Source organism: Gopherus flavomarginatus, chromosome 7 (assembly GCF_025201925.1).
Source record: "Gopherus flavomarginatus isolate rGopFla2 chromosome 7, rGopFla2.mat.asm, whole genome shotgun sequence".
Classification (NCBI taxonomy): domain Eukaryota; kingdom Metazoa; phylum Chordata; order Testudines; family Testudinidae; genus Gopherus; species Gopherus flavomarginatus.
In genome coordinates, this window is record NC_066623.1 from 12,757,087 (window position 1) to 12,777,749 (window position 20,663).

General features: G+C 43.0%; 1 protein-coding gene across 1 annotated transcript; it reads left to right on the forward strand.

Moving 5' to 3' along the window:
• Positions 1 to 2,607: 2,607 nt before the first annotated feature.
• SKP1 (S-phase kinase associated protein 1) lies at positions 2,608 to 20,451 on the forward strand. Its single transcript, XM_050962877.1, has 6 exons — positions 2,608 to 2,723; positions 6,551 to 6,647; positions 16,064 to 16,137; positions 17,390 to 17,533; positions 18,250 to 18,390; positions 20,150 to 20,451. The coding sequence occupies exons 2-6, from the start codon at positions 6,551 to 6,553 to the stop codon at positions 20,183 to 20,185; spliced, it is 492 nt and encodes a 163-aa protein (XP_050818834.1). The 5' UTR covers positions 2,608 to 2,723; the 3' UTR covers positions 20,186 to 20,451.
• Positions 20,452 to 20,663: the final 212 nt, after the last annotated feature.

Consider the following 20,663-nt stretch of genomic DNA (forward strand, 5'->3'; position numbering starts at 1 on the left):
CAAGTGTGAAAAATCAGGACGGGGTGGGGGATAATAGGAGCCTATATAAGAAAAAGACCCAAAAATTGGGACTGTCTCTATAAAATCGGAACATCTGGTCACCCTATGTGTGTCCCTGCCTGTAGATGTCTGTGTAAGTGCAGTACCTGCCAGAGGTATGTGGCTTAACAACAGCCTCACAGTGTGAGAAGGATGCCCCAGCTTGGTGAAACAGAGGGCTCAGTGGTCCCACAGTCCAGGTTGCACTCCAGGAGTCCCGTCACACACAGCATCTGCAAAAAAGCTGATGGTAAAGGGAAATACAGGGTGAGCATGAGAGCACTGTGTCAGCTGCTTATGCAGTTTTCTGGCTTCTGAGGATCCCTTGCTTAGGTGCCTAACTTGTCTCCTGCATTGTGTGTGGAGTCTGGGCACCTAGCTTAGGGCTGAGGGTTCCGCTAGGCTGCAGACTGCAGTAGGGGTTAGGTGTTGCAACGTGGAGCAGAACAATGCCTAAGTATTTTGAGGTTCTGGGCCCAAGGGCCAATTACTGCTATGAACTCCATGCTGGCAGACTCCTACTGACGTCTATGAAGGAGACTCCAGTCAGAGGCAGGTTCCGTCCACCTGCTTGGAGCTCAATAGAGGCATGGAGTTTAAATGATAGACCCAAATTTAACTGTGCCACATAAACTTGTGTGAAACTGCTATCCAGCTATATAGTTATAAATTTCCAGTTTAGATTGGCAAACCATTGTCTTAAGCAACAATTTAAAATTATCCTCAAGATCTCCAATATGATTTTGTTTAAAGACCAAATTTTTGCTACTCCGCTGAGTGGTTGTGTAAGGCAAAGTTTTATTGTGTTTACATCTGAAAGGGTGACTCAAGAAACTGAAGTAATACAGAATGAATCCATTATTTTAAGCTTCTCTCACCATTATTTTTCTTAATATCTGATTTTGAAATTTTACCTCACACTGAGGATTGAGAGGATGACAGGAGCCATACAAGTAGGCCCTTAAACTGAATCAGGGTTACTCTGAATAGTGTTTTATTCTAGTACTAATGTTGTGAATGGTGCCTGAGGGCTCTAGGCTATTTGTTTGCAAGAGATGGCACTGAGCCAACCTTTCTTCAGAAATCAAGTGCTGCAGTAGAGACATGGCATTTCCCTTAGTGGAGATGGAGTTTAATGTAACAATTGACAGCATTAACACATTAATGTAAGAGGATTTTAGCTGACATGCAGCTTTTAGATTAAATTGCTGCTTAGCAAATTTATCCTCAGCCCTCAACCTTAATTTTTTTAATAGCCTAGTTTTTGTGTCACTCCCTTCATCAGACAATGATTGTAACCCTAGCTCGCTAAGAGGAATTGACAACTGTGAGTTTTATTGTTTTATACTCCCAGTGCATGCAGGTAAGTACAATACCTTGAAAGCAGAGGTATGAATCTTTGCAGAGTTGACTCAGCCTTCTGAGGTATAGAGTAAAATATATGTAGTTATGCAATCATAATCCTGTGAGTTACCCCACCCTCCACAGGATAGAATCAGAACCTCTCAACTGTGTGGCATTGGCCCTATACTGTTAACAGTTAATGAAAATCATGCACCTACAGAGGCATAAATGTGTGTGTCAGAGAATCAAAATGAAGGACACAAAAATGATTCAACCAGGAATCTTAAAATGTTGTAGGTTTCATTCTTTTATAGTGAAAAAACTTAGCTATAACCTGTTTAATATTAAATTTTCCCTACCTTTTACACTAAGTGGTGTTCCCTCATTTTTGTTAGAGGAACTTTGGGAATCTCTGAAAATGAGGTGCACTTGACAGAGCTGGTGAAGATTTCTCCTTACTGCAAGTGTTAGGGGTCTTTGGGTTTTGGAGCAGGAGGCTCAATTTTGTTCCTACCAGGGACAGAGTGGCTGAGGTGTTTAGCTCAGTAACATCCACCATGTCCAAACTGCCCTGAGATTTGTTATGATACATTTTGAAAACTGCATTGGAGGAGTATCAGTATGATCTGTGTAGTAGTTGCACCTCCAGGATCTGATCAGGATCATGCTACAAACTCATAAGAAGATGTGGCCCCTGCCTGACAGGTATTAGTGAATCCTGCCATGGAAATATCATCTCTCCCACTTTGCTAATGAGGCATGAGACAGACCAGAGCCAGGCAGGGAGTCAGTGCCAGAACTGGGAACTGAACCCACGGGGGCCTAGTGCTGGAGGCGTCTGCACACCACCCTCCTGGGGGGTGAGGAAGGCGGTGGGGGGATGAGAAGCTGCTGGCTAGAGGCTGGGCCCTGGGAACAACATGCTGGGGTGAGCCCCCTCCATCCACTATGAGGCTGTTGCCGTTGCCATGTGAGGTAGCTTTTCTGGCAGGGGCACCCTGTGCCTGAAAGACATCATGGCTGTTGCTTAACTCCCCCAATCTGATTACATGTATGAAATCCCTTCCCCTTCGCTCCCCTGTATCTAAGGCGGAGGTGAGGAGGGTGTTTGTGTCCCGCGGGCGGGCTGCATTTTTACATTTCCCCACGATCACTCAGGCGATCTGCGCGGACACCTACAGTTGGTCTGTGAGGCAGCGGGGGTCCTTCGTCTTCCACCTCCCGGAGTCCCGCCCCGCCCCATGCTATAAAAGGCGCCGCCGCAGTCGGGCCTTAGCTGCAGCTGCTGCCGCCGGGTCTGGGTCAGCGCGGAGGGACGAAGCGCCGGGCGCTGTCTCGCGGTGAGGGCCGACGGCTCAGGTCTCGGCCCCTAGCCGGGCTGCGCCTGCTCGCGGTGGGGCTGGCGATCCGGGGAGCAGAGCTGGGCGGGGCCGAGGGCTCTAGGCCAGGCCGGGGATGGAGGCCGCAGCGGCCGCCCGGGGGGAGCTGGAGCTGGGCCTGGCTCTGCGCGGAGGAAAATGGGGAGGCGTCGGCTAGTGGTTGCTACGGGCTGCGGCCTGTTCCCTGGGGAGCCGCCTCTTCCTCCAGGTGGGGTGGGAGCCGGGGGTTTCGTACCACTTATGGCGGGAGGGCTGTGGGCTTCCCTGGGCGAAGGGCAGGCCGGTCTGGGGAGGCGCGGGGTAATGCAGAGCCCCGGCCCCCGGTACTGCCCGGGTAGGAGGCTCCCTCTAAGCCCTTGAAGCGCAAACAAACCCCGGTCTGCTCTGCTGTGTTGTGCGTTGCCCTGGGCTCCACGGAGCATTTCTCTAGCGTGTGTGTTTGTCAGACCTCGCGACGAGAACCGTTAAACAAGTGTCTGAAACGTGGCCCTTATTAATGGATGGGGAGTGTGAGAAGTACGGGGGAAGAGCCCGGACTACGTGCTTTAACAGCTTCGCAGGGCACAGAGTTGGCTAAAGATACCGTAAATGGTTGAGCTGAGCGGCTAGGGCCAGTAAAATGTGAGCATAATGCTGTAATTTAAGTACATCCCTTAACAACAACAATAAAACGTTACCTGATTAAGTGTTGTCAAATGCAAGCTCTGCACTGTTCTGCTTAGTCACTGAGTTTCTGAGGCTAACTTGTTTTCCAAATTCTACACTGCAAATGATATTTCTCTTGCAGGAGGTAGTCTCTTCTTTACTAACGAAATATAAACACTCATCCTCATGATTGATAATGGGAATTAAACTACTTTAAAACGTCCTTTTGGTTAAGACTTCTAGCAATAAAGCCCTGTTTGATCACATCAGTTTCACAGTGGGTATTTGAATTATGGACTAAAACTAATGTGTGAAACTGCCCTTAATGTAAATAGTTTTGCATTGACTGAATTTGATCAGGCAAAATCTATGGATATATCCTATCATGCAGAATTATGTAATAATTCTAGATGTACGAACATTAATTTTGCCCTTCTTGCATTTGTTGCACCTTAACATGAGTAAATTTTGGCTGGCGAGATCCGAATAGGTATAATGTCAAGATGTTGTGGTTAATTTTAAACTATTCATTGTATGAAAATATTCTGTGCTGCTTAATGTCATCTATTAATCAGGTTATGTTAATAACTACTCAACCTATTTTGTCAATGCAGTTGTCATGCATGTGGACTGGATATACAAGGAAACTTGATACTGTCACTCTGATAACAAACAACTTGAAATTGCTTCCTTCAAAAAACATTCACTTGAAGGGAGACTTGTAAATCCCAAATATGAAAATTTCAGTTTAAAGAAAGTCTTGCGTTTTCTGATCACAATAAGCAGTAGTTTCATCATACAGTTAAAATACTTAGATGTATGAGACTCTCCCTTCACTGAATATTTTAGCATAGTTAGACTGAAAATAGGGCAATTAAAAATAATGCTGACTCAGTCTGCTTATGGAACAAGCAGTGCTATGATGTAAATCAAATTACACTTAATAGAAATTTGCTGTATTGATGCTAAACAAACTGGAAGCTATAACTTACTGTCTGCATGTTATTAATTTCCTTGACGTTTTGGAAGTCTAAATAGTCAAAAATAGACTGTCTTGCTGCTGGCTGATTTGCCCCCTCTCCCTGCCCCGTAAGAGATTGCAGGGGTGACTGGTTTAGATGTGAAGTCATATTTATATCTAGCAAATATGAAGCTAGATTTGTACTTGAGCAATCTTAACTCCTCATTGTAGGACTAGTCTGCTTAATAATACTGAATTCGTGTAACTTTAATCAATATTCAGCACTCTTAAAAGAGAAACCATAGTTGTAACATTGAAGCAACAAATTCAGCATCATACTTCAATGAGAGATGCAGTGATCATGAGTCCATCCAAAAATACCCATACCACTTAAGATGTAGTATCTACATATGGGGTTAAAGGATTGGCTCTAACTCTGCCAAACATAAATTGAGATTGCACTCATCCTCTCAGATGAGGTTCTATATTCAGCTTGTGTGCTGCTTAATAACCTGCGCTGGCTGGGCTTCATTGGGCTGTTTGCTGCTTTGTTTTTGTGTTTTTTTTTTTTTATTTTTATTGGCAGTAGTCAGGATCAGCAGTATTGACATGCTACAGTCTGCCCTGTGGAGCAGATAATGCAAGCTAACTGAAAGAGAGACAGCCAGTCAGCTGCTTTAATTGCAGTAGATCTTGGGTCTGTGGAATCTTAGGCCCCCTAACCTTTCTGTACCTTTTGTCCCTAAAGCTTTTTCCAACAGGTTTTGAACTGGATTGTCTGGCTGCATTAAATGATGCATGACTTAGCTCTCTCATATCCACTAAAGGAGCTCTAAACTGTAATAGCCTTCTGCAAAGTTAAACAACACATAGGTAGTAAATGACCAAAAAAGGTCTTGAGACTTTGAAGGCACTAGGGCTAATGACTTCACACAGACTCTTCTCTAAGTGTAGCTGCCTTCAAAGACCTTTCCTGTTAAAACAAATGACTTTCACAGCTAGTATAGAACCAGTTAGTCCAGACTAATTCTTTAACACTGCAATAGAAGCAAGCTTGCTTTCTTTTTCTGTTAGCAGTTAACTGGAGAAATTCACTAATACAGCTTACATATTAGTTGTAATGAATTAAAGCCGGTTTCTAAAATTTGAAATAGCCTGACTTCAGAAACACTTGAAGGACTTGTAGATATATATCATTTTTTAAGGCAGTGAGGCACCATTATCATCTAGTCTGACCATCTGCATAGCCATAGAACCTCACCCATAACTTCCTCATCAAGCCTATAATTAGTATTTGAGCGGTAGCATAACTCTTAGGATGATCAATTTTGGGAGTCTTCATAATCAGACTCCTAATAAAATACCTCCAGAAAACTCAAACACACACGCTGCAACAAGAAGCAGTAATCTTACAAGTTGTTGTTGTTTTCTGAACTTATGCTCTAAAATACACTGCTAGGTCTAGAAAAAAGTGTATTACTTAATGTCTTGAACAGTAAGTGTGGGGTCAGGTGCAAAAAGCTTGCCCAGTATCTGTTCTGAAAGCTCTCCAATATCAGTAATATGTCAGTCTTGTTTCATCTGAGGGAGACTTGTCCAAGAAACCAGAATTTTGAAAGTGCTGTGGGATCTAATTGCACCTGAATGGTCACCAGATGGCAGAAGGGCCTAGCAGATTTGAAGGACGATACTAATCTTAATATTTTGACATTGGTACTTGAGAGCACTTAAAACTATATTCAAGACCAGGGAAGGATGCTACTGCATCTGTAGTACTGCCAACATATGGCTGGCATTCATTCACATGGCATCATTGCCCTAAAATTTAAATGTGAAATGTGTTGGCCTCTTGTTCAACATATTAGACACTTCCTAATTGCTTAGCTCGATCTTAGATTATTCCTTTTCCACTCTCTCTCATCCTCAGATGCTTTGATCTAGAAGTAGTGAATTAAGACATGTTTATCCAGACAGTAAATTTTGTAAAGATGTATCTGATTGTATGGGAGACCCTTATTTTCCTTTCCATATAAAATGGTATGTCCCATCTTGATGGCATTTGTCTTGAAGAGGCGATGTGAGTGGTAAAGATGGCTTTTATAACTTGAACAACACTTTGTATTACATTAACTTCTCTGCCAACTATTGCATGAAAATAACTAGTGACTTTCTCATGTTTTAGATGCCTTCAATTAAACTACAGAGTTCAGATGGAGAAATTTTTGAAGTTGATGTTGAAATTGCAAAGCAATCTGTAACTATCAAGACTATGTTGGAAGGTAAGATTGCAGATTTGAGATAAAGGCTTATCGCAAACTAGTGTCCCAGGAAACATCACTCAAATCAGAATTTTTAAAAACTGAGGTGCATTACCACAATTCCACTTAAATGGTTCTTGGAAGCACTATCCTCGGCACAGATGTAGTAGTAAGGGAAGGGATTAGTACAGCCACAAATAGCAAAGCAAAAACTTTTGCAAGTAACACTTAAGTGTGGATTCTTATGGTGTAGTTGTAAGATGGAGATGAGTTTTGATGTGCAACCTAGTTGGATTTTTAGACCTAAAGTACAGTTACTGATTTGTGGTGGTAGGCAAGTAACATAAATTGATTCTAAGCATGCGATCATGCTAAATAGCTAATCTCTACAAAACACTTGTTATGGGTTGAATTTACTGGCTTTGTATGATGGCTACTAAGGTATAACAAACATCAAAGCTAAGAGATGAAAGTGAGTGTGGTGGTTTTTTTTTTTTTAATGAAGTAAATTGGTGACAGGTGTATCACTGGACCTATTATCTGAATCTTTAACTGTTGCTGCTTTTTAAAACTGAAATACCCAGCATGTCTCAAGGTCTCATTTACATTAACCTCCCACTGTTGGCAGCTTACAGCAGAGGACAGACTCAGTGCAAGTCTACTAGATAGTTTTCACATCACCTGAAAGAGATTTCTTTTGTTTGACTTTCTATTGTAGAAGTTGTGGTGTCAGCATAGCCTCTGCAAAATGCACCTCTGTATTTGACATGTCTGTGGTATGAGTGTTGCTCTTAAACCTTGTCTCCAACTCTTGAGGGAATATTGCATCACCGTGTTTGGATAGAATTCATGTCCCCCCACCCCCTCAGTTTTCTTTGCTTCCCCACAGAAAAATGACTTTCTGATGGGGAAGCAAAGTGAAGCTGTAAGAGCGGTAACATGCCCCTCCCCAGAAGTTCGGGCACATTGTTTCAGGCACCCAGAGCAGCTGGTGGAGAGGTAATGCCGCAGAGGGGGATGCCAAGACTGGTGGCGCCTATCCTTCTAGTCCCAGCTGGGCTGGAGAGTACCGGAATTCCTCTTCCCCTGCAAGCCAGGGCCAGGTCAGACCCACCACCAGAAGTGTCCCCTGGCTGCTGGAAATGCTGCATCTCACCCACCCCAGCTTCTAGCTCCCATTGCTCCTTAAGCTGTGAGGAGAGAGTCAGTCACTCTACAGGCAGCTGCTCCTCCCCGCATAGCCTCTTGCACTCTCCAACCACCTTCACCTGGACCGCTCTGCAGAGTCCCATTGCCCCAGCACCCCCAGCAAGCTCCTGTGAATCCAGATCCTCTCTCCACTGAGCTGACTGCACCTAGACTTCCCCACCAAACCCCTCTCACCTCATCTGGATGCCTCCACACTCAGATCCTGCCAGTCTGAGCCTGTCCTGGTTTGGAGGGGCAAGGCCTCAGGGTGTGTTTTGGACAGACCTGGCCCTTGCATTGTCAAGGTTGAGTGCAGCCTCAGTGCTGTGTCCCATGCATGGGGGCTGCAGGGTGATCTCCCACCTCTGCAGCCAGTGGCCTGAGCTCCCTACTGCTATGCTGGAGCCTCCATTTATTTATTGACAAATTTGGAAGAATTTTAAAATACTGTGTGCAGAATTTTTATTTTATTTTTGGTACAGAGTCCTTCAGGAATAGTCTACATTCGGCTTTTTTGGCAAAAAATTACCAGTTGGTGGAAGCCCTGGTACATACAAGGCTTCAGCACTGGAGTCGTTATTACTGTTGCTTTTAGCCTGTTTTGAGCAGAGTTATGACATGGTGTTAAGTGCCAGTGGCCTTGAGCAGTGTCTGCCCCAGGGTGTCTATCATGAATCTTCACCTGTGACACCGGTGGCAGTCTCCTTCCAAACTACAGTCCCTCTTATAGATGTGCAGTAGTCTCTCTCCTTCCCTTCTTCTCTCCCCCCTCTGCCCCCCCCAAGTCTGCTGGTTCACTTGAACTGGCACTATTACTTCAGAGGAAGGGCCTATCCAGTACTCATTCATGTCTTATTTCTTATCTTTTCCTAAGATGTCAGAAAAGATGCTTGTTTCTAAATGCAGTTATTTCCTCAGTGTCAAATTCATATTGAATACAGTTGAAAATTTAAACTGTTTTTTATAGGCAGTGAGCTGTTTTCATGGTTGAGCTGTTTTGGTCAGGGATAGTCTGAAAGGCAAATTTGCATTCGTCATTCTCAGGCTAACTGTTAGAAGTCCTCTTAAGATGCTAATTTGGACTTCTGCGCAACTAATTTGTGGATATACCTTCAAAAAGCCTTTCACAAAAATAAGTACAACGGGGGAACCATTTACTTGATCAGTGATTACAATTGTGTCTGAATTGAATTCGTTTTAAATTTTACTCTCAGGAATGATGTCAATCTAAATACGCTTGTCCAAGTGCCTGGGTTTGTGAAAACAGGCTTCCTCTTGAACATTGAGGATTGGATTATATTATTGCAGTGGGGGTGTGGCAATACACTAGAAACTGGGGAGTGGGGGGCGCCTCTCTGACCTGCTCTGTGACACCAATGTTAGTGGGGAGAAAGGATGCATCTCTAAAACTTGTAAGAGGTTGCGTTCTCTAGTGTACCTCCTACAGAGTAAAGGTTAGATTATGCATACCATTTTTCTTGTTTCAGTTCAATTTTCCATGTTAATGTTGGTTTTATTTAGGCAACTTGTTTCTTAGCTAACTAGTCTTTGGGGTTTGAAGTCTGTCTTGCCGCTTTGTGAGGCAGTTGGAGAGAAGACAGGAATACCTTTTGAGCAGCTGCAGGGTTGGCCTACAACATTTTGGCACCGGAGGTGGGGAGCTCAAATGATGCCCCCATGCACCCTTGCTTGGGCCAAAACTTTGGAAGGTCTCAATTCTGCCTTCTTCCTGTTCTACTTCTCTCATGGCACTGCTCTGCTACCTACCCCAATAAAGGAGAACTAACAACTTAAAATGCCTTGTTCAAAAAATTAAATACTTAACTTTCAAATTCCTGAACAGCAAATGTAACTTTTCATGTCTGCATAGTAAACACTGGCATTTTTATCTGTTTGAATAATCAAAATGGTGCTTTCCGAGCTGCCTTGGTTGCAAAGATTTGAACTGCTTCCTGAAGGTCCACAGTCTGGACTAGCTCATACTCTGTTGAGATGGTTGCAAGGCCGACCAGCCTCTCCCGTGTCGTTGTGGAGCGTAGATGTGTTTTTTATTAACTTCAGCCTGGAGAAGCTGCATTCTCCACCAAGAGCTGTTACAGGAAGTGTTAGTAGTATGCGCAGAGCAACAAAAGCATTTGGAAAGAGGGTGGTCGTCATCTTTGTGCACATGTATTCCAGAACAGCCTTTGGAGTTGATTCTGCTGAAATGTATCTTGAAAGGGCTTTCAGTTCATCACCTAAATCACTCGCATCAATATTGTGCATGCCGTCTTATGTCAACACTGTCTCTAGTGCCCTGCATTGCTGGTGTAGGTCTTCTTCAGCTATAGTGAGAAGTTTTGGAATATCATACAACATCCCAACTATACTGCTGTGTTCCTTGAGCTGTGTGAAACATTCAACTTACTGTATTGTGCAATCTAGAACATGGTTGAAGAATTCAACTTTGAATTGTTCTTTGGGGTCTCTTATGGGATTATCCCATGCCTCGTAATCAAAGTGTCGTCTTCAGTGACTCTTGTATTCTTGAATGGGTGGGAAAATAGCTTCATTGTGCTCTCTGCCAACTTCTTCTGTGCACTCTTCAGAATGTTTTGAAATCCCTCATCTGACTGGTAAGACTGTAGGTATAACCTTGTGTTTTCCAGTTCTTCCATTGCTCCAGATATATCAAGGTCAACACCTTGGAGTCTCTTGCTTACAACATTTATTTCAAACGGTATGGCAGGCTACAACAGTAAACTACACAGAAATTTGAAGTTATGTATGTTTCTGGTGATTCCATTTCCCTCTGCCACTGTTCTCCCACAAACAGTTCCTGTCATAGCATTATCCTCCATAATGGCAACTATGGCATCATCTGTCTTCGCAATTTGGTGATTGATAGGCTTTATCTCCTCCACTTGACTTTCCCATTGTGTGGCACTCAGTGGTTTCAGTGTCAGAGAGAATGTTCCCAGATGTTGCTTCAAAATTTGCCATTGAGTTGATGCAGAGAAAAATACGTAGATGCTTTGAATTACATTAAAAAATTCAGCAGCCTCACTAGAAGCTGAAGCTGCTTCACTTGACAACCAAGTACAGTGAATGAGAACTGCATGGGACAAAAGCTCGAGGGTTTAACTCTCTCAGATCCATGTCTGCACTCCTCTGTTCTTTCCTCTCATGTTGGCACCATTATCATAGCCCTGACCTCTCATGTGCTTCTTAAAAAGCTGGAAGATATGGGAATTGACAGCTGACATGTCAATAAATTCAAGAAAATGCTCTTTGGCAGTCACAATTGCAGGGACATTTTCACTAGGTTCTGTTACCAAATGCATCATTAAAGTCATTTGTTCTGTATGGCTGATGTCAGGTGTGCAGTCAAGAATAGTATCTTGCTCATTTCAGATCTGCCACAATCTTCTGTTTGACTTTGTTGCCAGTAACTGTGTGATCTCATTTTGAGTCGTTTTTCCAAGGTGGTGGTGTGTGTACATTTCTTGAGGAGTGACTTCTTAGATGTTCCTGGAGTACAGCATCAAACTCAGCCATCAGCTCCACAATTTTAAGGAACCTTCCATTGTTTGGCATGTACAGCTGATCTGAAGTGCCACGCAGTGCTAGGTTTTGGGTAACAAGCATTCTCACAATGGCAGTGAGCTTTTTCAGAACATTTTGCCAGTAAAGAGACTTTGATGCAATCTTCTTTTGATGCTGATCATCTTTGGTGGTCTTTAACCTAAGTCTCATCTCAAGCTCTTTCCACCTATGGAATGCTCTCTGGTGATTTGCTGCCTTCTCATGGCATGCCAGATTCCTAGCCAGATTTTTCCAGTCTTTCGTTCCTGTAGAACCCAGTGTGGCTGGAACATTAGACTAGAAGAGTTTGCAACAAAAACAGCATGCAACATTCTGGGTTTTTTGAGTACATAAGCCATGGCCTCTCCATTTTGTCACCTTTGGGGATTTCATGACAGTAATGTGTTGGATGGAGACATCTATTTTCATTGTCTTTGGGGAACATGGAGTTTTTCACTTGCTGTGGCCCATGCAGTACAAGAGTCCCTCAGGCTACTGCTTAAGTGGGTCCACAGTCCTGGATCATCTAGACTTCAGGAACTAAACTCAGCAGCAGCTGTTTCTTGTGCCTCCACCAACACTGTTCTCTGGATCTACACTTCTTTTTCTTTGGGAATGTGCATGGTTACGTCCATTTGAGATGGAGATATGGATGCTGTAGTAGCTGCCAGGACACCTGCACTCTAACTGGAAGATCAGGCCTCACCACTCACATCCTCACTGGAGCTGGAAGGCTCACCAGGAACACTTGTGTCTGTGTATCTCAGGAGAGCTCCTTCCTCCTTAGACAGAAAAGCTTCCTTTTCTTGCTTGCTTTTTTCTGAATGCTGCCCCAGAGGGGCATTTTCTTTCACTCATGACTGCTGTTCTGTGCCAGCTGTAGTGGCTCTCAACACTCAACTGAAGGGGACAAATAAGCAGGCTGATAGTGGGGCCTGAGTGATGGAAGATATCAGCATCTTAGGGCTGGTCTACACTACAGGGGGAAATTGATCTTAGATACGCAACTTCAGCTACATGAATAACGTAGCTGAAGTCGAATATCTAAGATCGGATTACTCACCCATCCTCACCGCGCGGGATCGATGTCCATGGCTCTGCATGTCGATTCTGCAACTCCATTGGGGTTGGTGGATTTCCGGAATCAATATAAGCGCGCTCGGGGATCGATACATCGCGTCTAGATGAGACGCGATATACCGATCCCCGAGCAATCAGTTTTAACCCGCCGATATGGCAGGTAGTCTAGACGTAGCCTCAAAGGCCTAACCAACTCCTACTACAGTGAAACCCCACTATAACGTGCCCCGCTATAACACGAAATCACATATAACGTGATCATAGGTTGGCTCCCCTTTAAGGCAGATATAACTTAGATAATGTTTTCATGGTACTGTACAGTACCAGTGGTCCCCAACACCATGGCAGGGGAGAGAAGCTGCAGACCTGCAGGCTCTGTCCCCAGCAGGCATGGGCCGCAGAGTCTCTCCGGCTTCACTGGTGCTGCGGGCGCCAGTGCTCTCTGTCCCCAGCAGGTGCTGGGCCGTGGCTTCTTTCTGGCTTCAAGAGGAGCCATGGCTCCCCGCCTGCCGGGGACAGAACACCGGCGCCTGCAGTCCTGGAGAAGCTGGAGAGAAGCCACAGCCCCCGCACCTGCTGGGGACAGAGAGCATGGGCGCCTGCAGCCCCAGAGTTCTCTTTCCCTGGCAGGCGGGGGCCGCTGCTCCTTTTGAAGCTGATATGAAACCCCACTATACCATGACCCCGCATTTAGTGCGATGGAAGTTTTTGGACCCCAAAGGTCACGTTATAGCAGGGTTTCACTGTACTTCAGTTGACTGCCTGTTCTCAAGTGGGTTCAGGGAAGCAGAAGGAAACAGGAAGCTCCCTGAGAAGCTGGTGTTAATCAGTCCAGGTTCCTGGGGGTGCTAGAGAGGTACATAAGAGGCAGCTCCTCCTCTTTCTCCTTGCAGCTCCTGCTGCTTTCTGTTCTCTCTAACCTTTTTGCCTGCCTGCCTGTTATGTCTCTTGTGCCCTCCTTCCTCCAGCACTCCACCATCTCTGTGCATCTAGAGCAGAGAATATATATGCACCAGCAGCAGGCACAATTTTCTACACTCTGGGCCCTAGTGGCCTTAGCTTACTGTTTTTAATATGTTAAACTATAGTAGATACTGCAAAGATGGACAGACCAGATGGCTTGGTCAGCTCCAGATACAGTGGATCTCTCCTTCATATGTTGGATCACTGGATGAGACTTCAGAAAGTCTCAGTACATGAAAATTAAAGCAGAAACATTTGTGAAAGCAGTTAAATTATTCAGGATAATGCTTAGCTCTGATCTCCCACTGACACGAATTGCAAACACAAACATCTGTGCAAGTCTACCAGATGGTCTGTATGTACAGCAAACTATGCCTAATCCTTCTCAATAGGGATGCCTGTCTGTGCTCTTACACGCAAAATCACAAACATTAGAAATGAGTACATTAGTGCCTTAACTTCGAAAAATGACTCTTGTAGATCTAGCTGAACAGACTGGATACCCTCAAGTACAAATTGTTTAGCGATGAGACACCCAGGATAAAATACTATAGATATTTAAAATTGTGCAGGTTTTTGTTGTTTTTACTGTTTTTCTGTCATTTCCACCTTGTAACACCACCAGAAGTTGCTTAGTGTGATGCTGCTCTGCATGACCAATAAACAAAACTTGGAAAACATGAGCAGGAAGTTTATAGAAGTTCTCTCAGCAGGTGGCAAAGAATGCAGTTGCTTGGTAAGCCCATCCAAAGAGATCTTGCCACTTTTAGAGTTCAGAAAATTGTTAAACTCTTCAGTGTTATCAGTGGCTTTTGGTTTACTTTGAAAATCAGAAGTAGTGTTTATAAACAAATCTACATAATACCATAAATAGCACACTAGACAAACCATGTATTGGGAACTCTGGAATTACATGTCATTGCCTCTTACTGCTTTAGAATGCCTTGTGCCAATAAAACACTCACTGTTGCTCCCAGACATCTGTGCTGCAGATCCATATGCTGATAATGCAGAATTATCTCTAATGGGGAGCAGTAGGAGAAACTGGAAAGTTGAAAGGGGGATGGAGGGACAGATAGGGTTTTGACAGCAAGAAAGCAGGAGGCAGCCTTTCCTAGTTAGGGGGTGCAAGAGGCTTCAGCCAGGACATATCTGCTCTCTTTCTTGGAGTGTTTAAATTCGTCATTCCACGGTCCAACACTTTGACAACTAGCTTCTCTTGCTGCACCTATATATGTCGCTGCATTCAATTAATTATATTTGAAGTTTCCAATAAAATGATCATCAGTGAAATACACAATACTTGTTATAGCTCATTACTGCAAGTAGACTTGTATAACAGTAGTATTTGTTTAAAATCTCCCAATAGTGGTAATTGTGGAGTGCTAGTGTAGGGAGGGCATTGGCATGTTAGCCACTGTGTGTAGGCTTGCTTTGAGGAGGTGGTGGTGCAACAGTGTTGTATTCTAACTACATTAAAAAATTAATGTATTTGAATGATGCAGATCAGCTATTCATCAAATGCATAGATAATTTTGTACATCACTTTACGTGGCTGCATAACCATATATACGGCACTCAAACTAAGGTAACATACCAATTCTGATATCTTGCTTTGCAATAAAATGGTATGGTGCATCATTTTAATCAGGGCAATTATCTTAATGTGGTATTTATCCTGTGTCATTCAATCCAGGTATGCATGAAGTCTACATTGTGAATTGCAGGGTGCTTTCAATATTCTCTACATGATGCTGTTAGTCACTTAATTCTGAATTTTGAGACTCAGAGCATAATGTGTTTAACACATGTCTCAAGTATACTCTGAATTTTTTTAAACAGTGGTTATTGGTTTTACCACCTTCCCTAAAAGATTTTTCTTAACTTGGTCAAGTGACTTGTCATTGCCTCAAACAGAGTGGAAATTAACTGTTGTATACAGTGTCGTAGCTGTATCAGTCATGGAATATTAGAGACACAAGGTGGGTGAAGTAATATCTTTACCCATCTTGTTTCTGGAAACTAATGTGGCCTTTTTATTGTATAGTGAAACATCTTGTAAGCCAAATACCCAGAATCTCTATGGCTACAGTATTAACTGATCATGCAGCGAGGACAAAGAATGGTTTGTAGTTCATACAGTAGCTCTTTAAGATCTCACTTAATAGTAGATTCAAAGGGAATTCTTTTTTGGAACACTTATAGCGAATTTGGGACCTAAAAGCTGGTAGTGGCTAAAGAGCCCATTCCAATTATCCAACACTGTTAATAGTGGGATTACAGTGAAATAGGGATGAAAAGAACATCTAATGGCAATTTAATAGCCTTCTGAATAAGAGAACATACATGCATCTGTGTGTATATATAATATAAATAAAAATATTAGCTACTTGAGTATGATGAGCATTCTGTTACATAGCATGTAAAAGTGATGCAACATGGTATTCTGAAGCCTTGTCTAAGAATGCTTAACTTCCTGCTTTAGCAGTAGGAGGAATCATAATCTGAACACAAATTGAGTGGATTAGCAACATTCTGTATCAGAATTATATACTGTAGTTGTGGATTGATGAAGCCTGCTGAATTTCAGAAAAATGAGTGAATGGCAAGTTGCAGCATCTAAATCTTCTTTCCATTTTTAGATCTGGGAATGGATGATGAAGGAGATGATGACCCAGTTCCTCTTCCAAATGTTAATGCAGCTATATTAAAAAAGGTAAGATGCTACCAAGGTGGTGTTAGTTGCTTTGAACTACAAAAATGTGTAGACTGAGCTATCACTTAATGAGAACTGGAAGTACTAGATTTAAACCAACTTTCTTGTGTACCAGTTACATTTTGTAGAACAAACTGTTTATCAGTCAAAAGCAGGATTTGTTGAACTGCAGTTTAAATTTCTAGATGAGATTTTTTTTTTCCTGTAAATCATACAGATAAAACAGATCTTTTCATATTAATGTTCAAAGGGTGAGAGGCCAGTAGCAGTGGTATTAGCTTTTGCCAGACATACTATGCTGTGCACCAAACTCACCATCCACTCCCTCATTGTTCTTGTCCTGAGGTTCTCCACAAGAAGTCTACAACTGGTGTTGTCTGAGGACTCACTTGAGCAAGCTCATGTTCAGATCATTAAGTGCACTGGCTGGAATCTATTGTTACTAGGTGAAATGGAAGGAGGAACAAATTTGCAGGTCAGGTCTCTTTGAGGACCCTGTCTGCGTTGTGTTGAAAGAGTCTGAACCAATTTCAGTATTCGAAATGAATTGAGTTAGTTCTATAATAAGCCACACTTGACCAGTGAGGCTAGGACAGAGTGTTGCAAACTCCTAGCCAGAGTGCAAAAGAAGACGGTAAGAGCATCAACCCCTATTCCTTGTGCCGTGCTTGGGTAACACTTCACTAGTCAAAATTCAGATTAAATAAAAAATGTAATATCAGTAGATTAACTGCTTGTTTTCTCCCTAATACAAATGCATAATCTTTTATACAAAGTAGCACTAATGCCTGACCATACTGTCTGCCAATAGGTGGTAGTTTTCTTGTTAAGCAAACTAATCTGCATTTCTCAACTGTAGGGCAAAGGTCATACTTTAACCCTCTTGTGTTAGAACTGTGCTCTTAATGTTAATGCTATGTTTGATTAGAGTGTGCACTAATGCAAATGTAAGTCGGCTCAAATATCTTCTGGGAAATCTCCAGACCCAGAATGTCTGACTTTCTTTACCCAGGCACTCTCAACAGGATTTTAAAAGGCTTTGAAATTCCAGGGTCTTGTATGTGACTGTTGGGTCTGTACGTGTCTTACTATCTGGCACAAATAGCACTGACACAGCACATTGTGTCCAAGACTTTGTGGATTTTTTGCAGTTTTGGGAAAGTAACTGTTCCTGTAACCTGAAGTCAGCCTAACAGGGCTGATGAGAATGCTTAAGGACAGTTTTATATTGATTCTAATGTCTTAATATCAGGTGATCCAATGGTGCACCCACCACAAGGATGATCCACCTCCCCCTGAGGATGATGAGAACAAGGAAAAACGAACAGATGACATCCCTGTGTGGGACCAAGAATTCCTGAAAGTAGACCAAGGAACACTTTTTGAACTTATCCTGGTAGGGTGTCTATGTTCCATTAGATGCTTTCTTCAGCACATAGCCACATTCTCTAGACTTGTGAACTTTGTCTTGGTGTACCTAGAAGTGGTGGAATTGGTCTGACTTTTTCCCCAGTTCATGGTAAAAATCATTCAAGATAATAAGTGTTGTGGACACCCTTTAAAAACTTACCTAACACTAAGCAGCCCAATCTACACTTGCGGACCCAAGTACAAATTTGATGCTTAGCTTTGCACTCAAGTTCAGTAATCAGGTCGTCTTCTAACTGAGTCAGGTTTGTTGCAGACATGGTAACTTCTATCATTTGGAATAGTATTGTGTACTAAATTCTGTTCAGCAGCCTGAACCCACTTCTAACTTCAAAATTCAGTCTTAATGTTTTGAGGCCTAGTTCCCCTTGACCCTAAGTTGGTGTGCAGTTAGTACAGGCAATGTCTGTATTGCTTGGATAGCCAGCTGGCTGCCCTGCAGACCTCCGTGTTCATAGGCTTCTGTAAGCCCTTTCTAACAGGAATGTCTCAAATTTTAAGTTTTAGAACTATTGTGAACTGTTCAACTAGGACTGTCCTGCCCAATATACTTAAACACTTGCTGTAACGAGCTACCTACAGTAATGTTGATCATAAAACAAAAGTAACCTGTATCTGGTTTAAGTTGTACATCCACAGAGGCAGAACACTGACTTTAAATCTGGTGACTTGTTTTTTTTTCAGGCTGCAAATTACTTGGACATTAAAGGTTTGCTTGATGTCACATGCAAGACTGTTGCAAATATGATTAAGGGGAAAACTCCAGAAGAAATTCGCAAGACCTTCAATATCAAGAATGACTTCACTGAAGAGGAAGAAGCACAGGTACTCCATAGTCTGGGTTTCATTAAATTCTGGATTGCTTATACGCTGAAGTAGCCACACTAGTGTTATAACTAATGTTTCAACTTCCCAGGTATAACTAGGATTTTGGGTCTAAATGTTAGTGTGCTAGAATTGGTGCCCCGATTAACTTGCCATTTAAGTTTATCCCTGTGTAGACATTCCCTGTGACTGGCCCAGATCAGCTGACTAGGCTTTTGGGGCTAGGGCTCCAGAGCTGACAAATCCACTGAGCAGAGGGTTGATTTTGGGCTGGAGCCCAAGCTCTGGGACCTTAGGAGGGTGGAGAGTCCCAGAGCTCAGGCTCCAGCCTGAGCATCTACATAGCATTTTTTATTGCCACAACCAGAGCTCTGCAAGCCCAAGTTAGCTGACCTAGGCCAGCTGCGGCTGTGCTGCAGGTTTCTTATCCCTGTGTAGACATACCCTTACAAGTTAATGTCTCACTTGTGAAAAGTGAACATGCTAATTAATATCACCATGTCAGACTTGCTAAACTTTTTTGACGAAGGTCAGATTTACATTTAAAATGTAGATTGATCTATATCACTCGGGTGTGCGGAAAAAATTTCCCATCCCCTGAGTAACATAGCTGAAGTACTGTAGCTCTGCTGACCTAAACCCTGGTGTTAGCTGCAGCTAGGCTGAGGGAACGCTTCCCTCGACCTAGCTACTGCCACTCAGGGAGATGAAGTTAGTACCGTGACAGACAGAAACCCTTCTATTGCTGTAGTATGTCTGCATTGGTGGGTTACACTGGCACAGCTATGGTGCTGTAACCTCCAGAGAGTAGACAAACCCTGAGTAAATCACTGAAGCTAAACCAGTAATAGGATATTCTGGGTTGCCATAAATAGTCCTTGGTTGCCCTTTCAAAGCCTTAGCAGTAAAGCTGTAGGTGTGTTGGGGCACCCACCTGGGAAGATTCAAGCTACTCAGAATTTCCCTAATAAGGCCTTTCAAAGAGTGAAATAAAACAAGCTGTGCTTTATGGTCTACATTAAAATGATCATTAAACAACCATTTTTAAGCAGAGTACTATGGAAGCTGCAAACATCAATGAACAGAGTGTGAAGTCAGTGCACTTCAGCTCTTGCTAAATCATGTATAGCAGCGGTCACCAACCTGTGGAGCCTCTGCCAGTCGATCACGATCTCTGGGCTGCTAAAAGTCCAGCAGGGCTCAGGCAGCGGCCTGCCTGCTGTGGCCCCACACTGTTCTTGGAGGCAGCTGGCTTCTGGCATGTCTCTGCGTCCCCTAGGGTGTGGGGGAAGGCAGTTCCATGCGCTGCCTCCGCCCCCAGCACTGTTCCTGCAGCTCTCATTGTCCAGGAGCTGGCCAATGGGAGCTGCAGGGGTGGTGTTTGTGGGCATAGGCAGTGTACAGAGACCTGCTGCCCCGCTTCTCCCAGGAGCCACAGAGATGTCAGCAGCCAGCTGCTGATGTATAGTAAGATGACCAATTAATTAGCCTGCATGTTCTGCTCATGAATAGTTACCTAAGGAAGTGGTTGGAAGATGCATATGTTATCTTCAGTAACTTTCAATCTGCAATGGTAAATTTATTACAAAAATTAGTTTCAACCCTCCAAGAAAAATCCAGCATTTCTTCCAGTGTCACCCTTTTTTACTGGAAAGGAGCATAATCCGGGATGCCACTGGGACTGTTTGTCTAATTAGTTTTTAGAAGTTCATAGCATGTGTGTAGCACTGCATCTAATCAAAGCTTTATCTTGTTTAAGGTACGCAAAGAGAACCAGTGGTGTGAAGAGAAGTGAAGTTTTGTGCCTGACACTCTAACACTGTAAGGATCGTTCCAATTACTAGTTGCACTGCTCTGTTTATAATTGTTAATATTAGACAAATGCAGCAGCAAATGAAGTTGTATTAGCAGGATGTTGTTTCCTTTTGCATGTGTAGTGTTTTTTTTCAGTACAGATTTAAATCCTATGGTTGAGTTTTTACCAGTGTAATCAGATGTCTTTTTACTTTACTCTGCAAAGAATAAAACTGAACTAAGCGTGGATTCTGTATGGAAATAGCACTTCAGGCTATCCTGTTCATTACTCTTAACTGTCCATGTCCAGTTACAATGTTACCTTGAGATGTCAGAATTTAGATAAGCATTTAAACTGCACTGTAAATAAAACAACTTGCAAATGTTTTCTGAAATAGAATTAACAAAGCATATTTTTATTCAAAGAACAAAGGGTTTCTTGGGGAACCAGGCTGAGTGAAGAGTTGTTTCCTCCAAAC

Coding starts and splice junctions, on each gene's coding strand:
- SKP1 (XM_050962877.1), top strand. CDS start 6,551: ATGCCTTCAATTAAACTACAGAGTTCAGATGGAGAAATTTTTGAAGTT. Junction 6,648..16,063: donor TATCAAGACTATGTTGGAAG/GTAAGATTGCAG, acceptor TTCCATTTTTAG/ATCTGGGAATGGATGATGAA. Junction 17,534..18,249: donor CACTTTTTGAACTTATCCTG/GTAGGGTGTCTA, acceptor TTTTTTTTTCAG/GCTGCAAATTACTTGGACAT.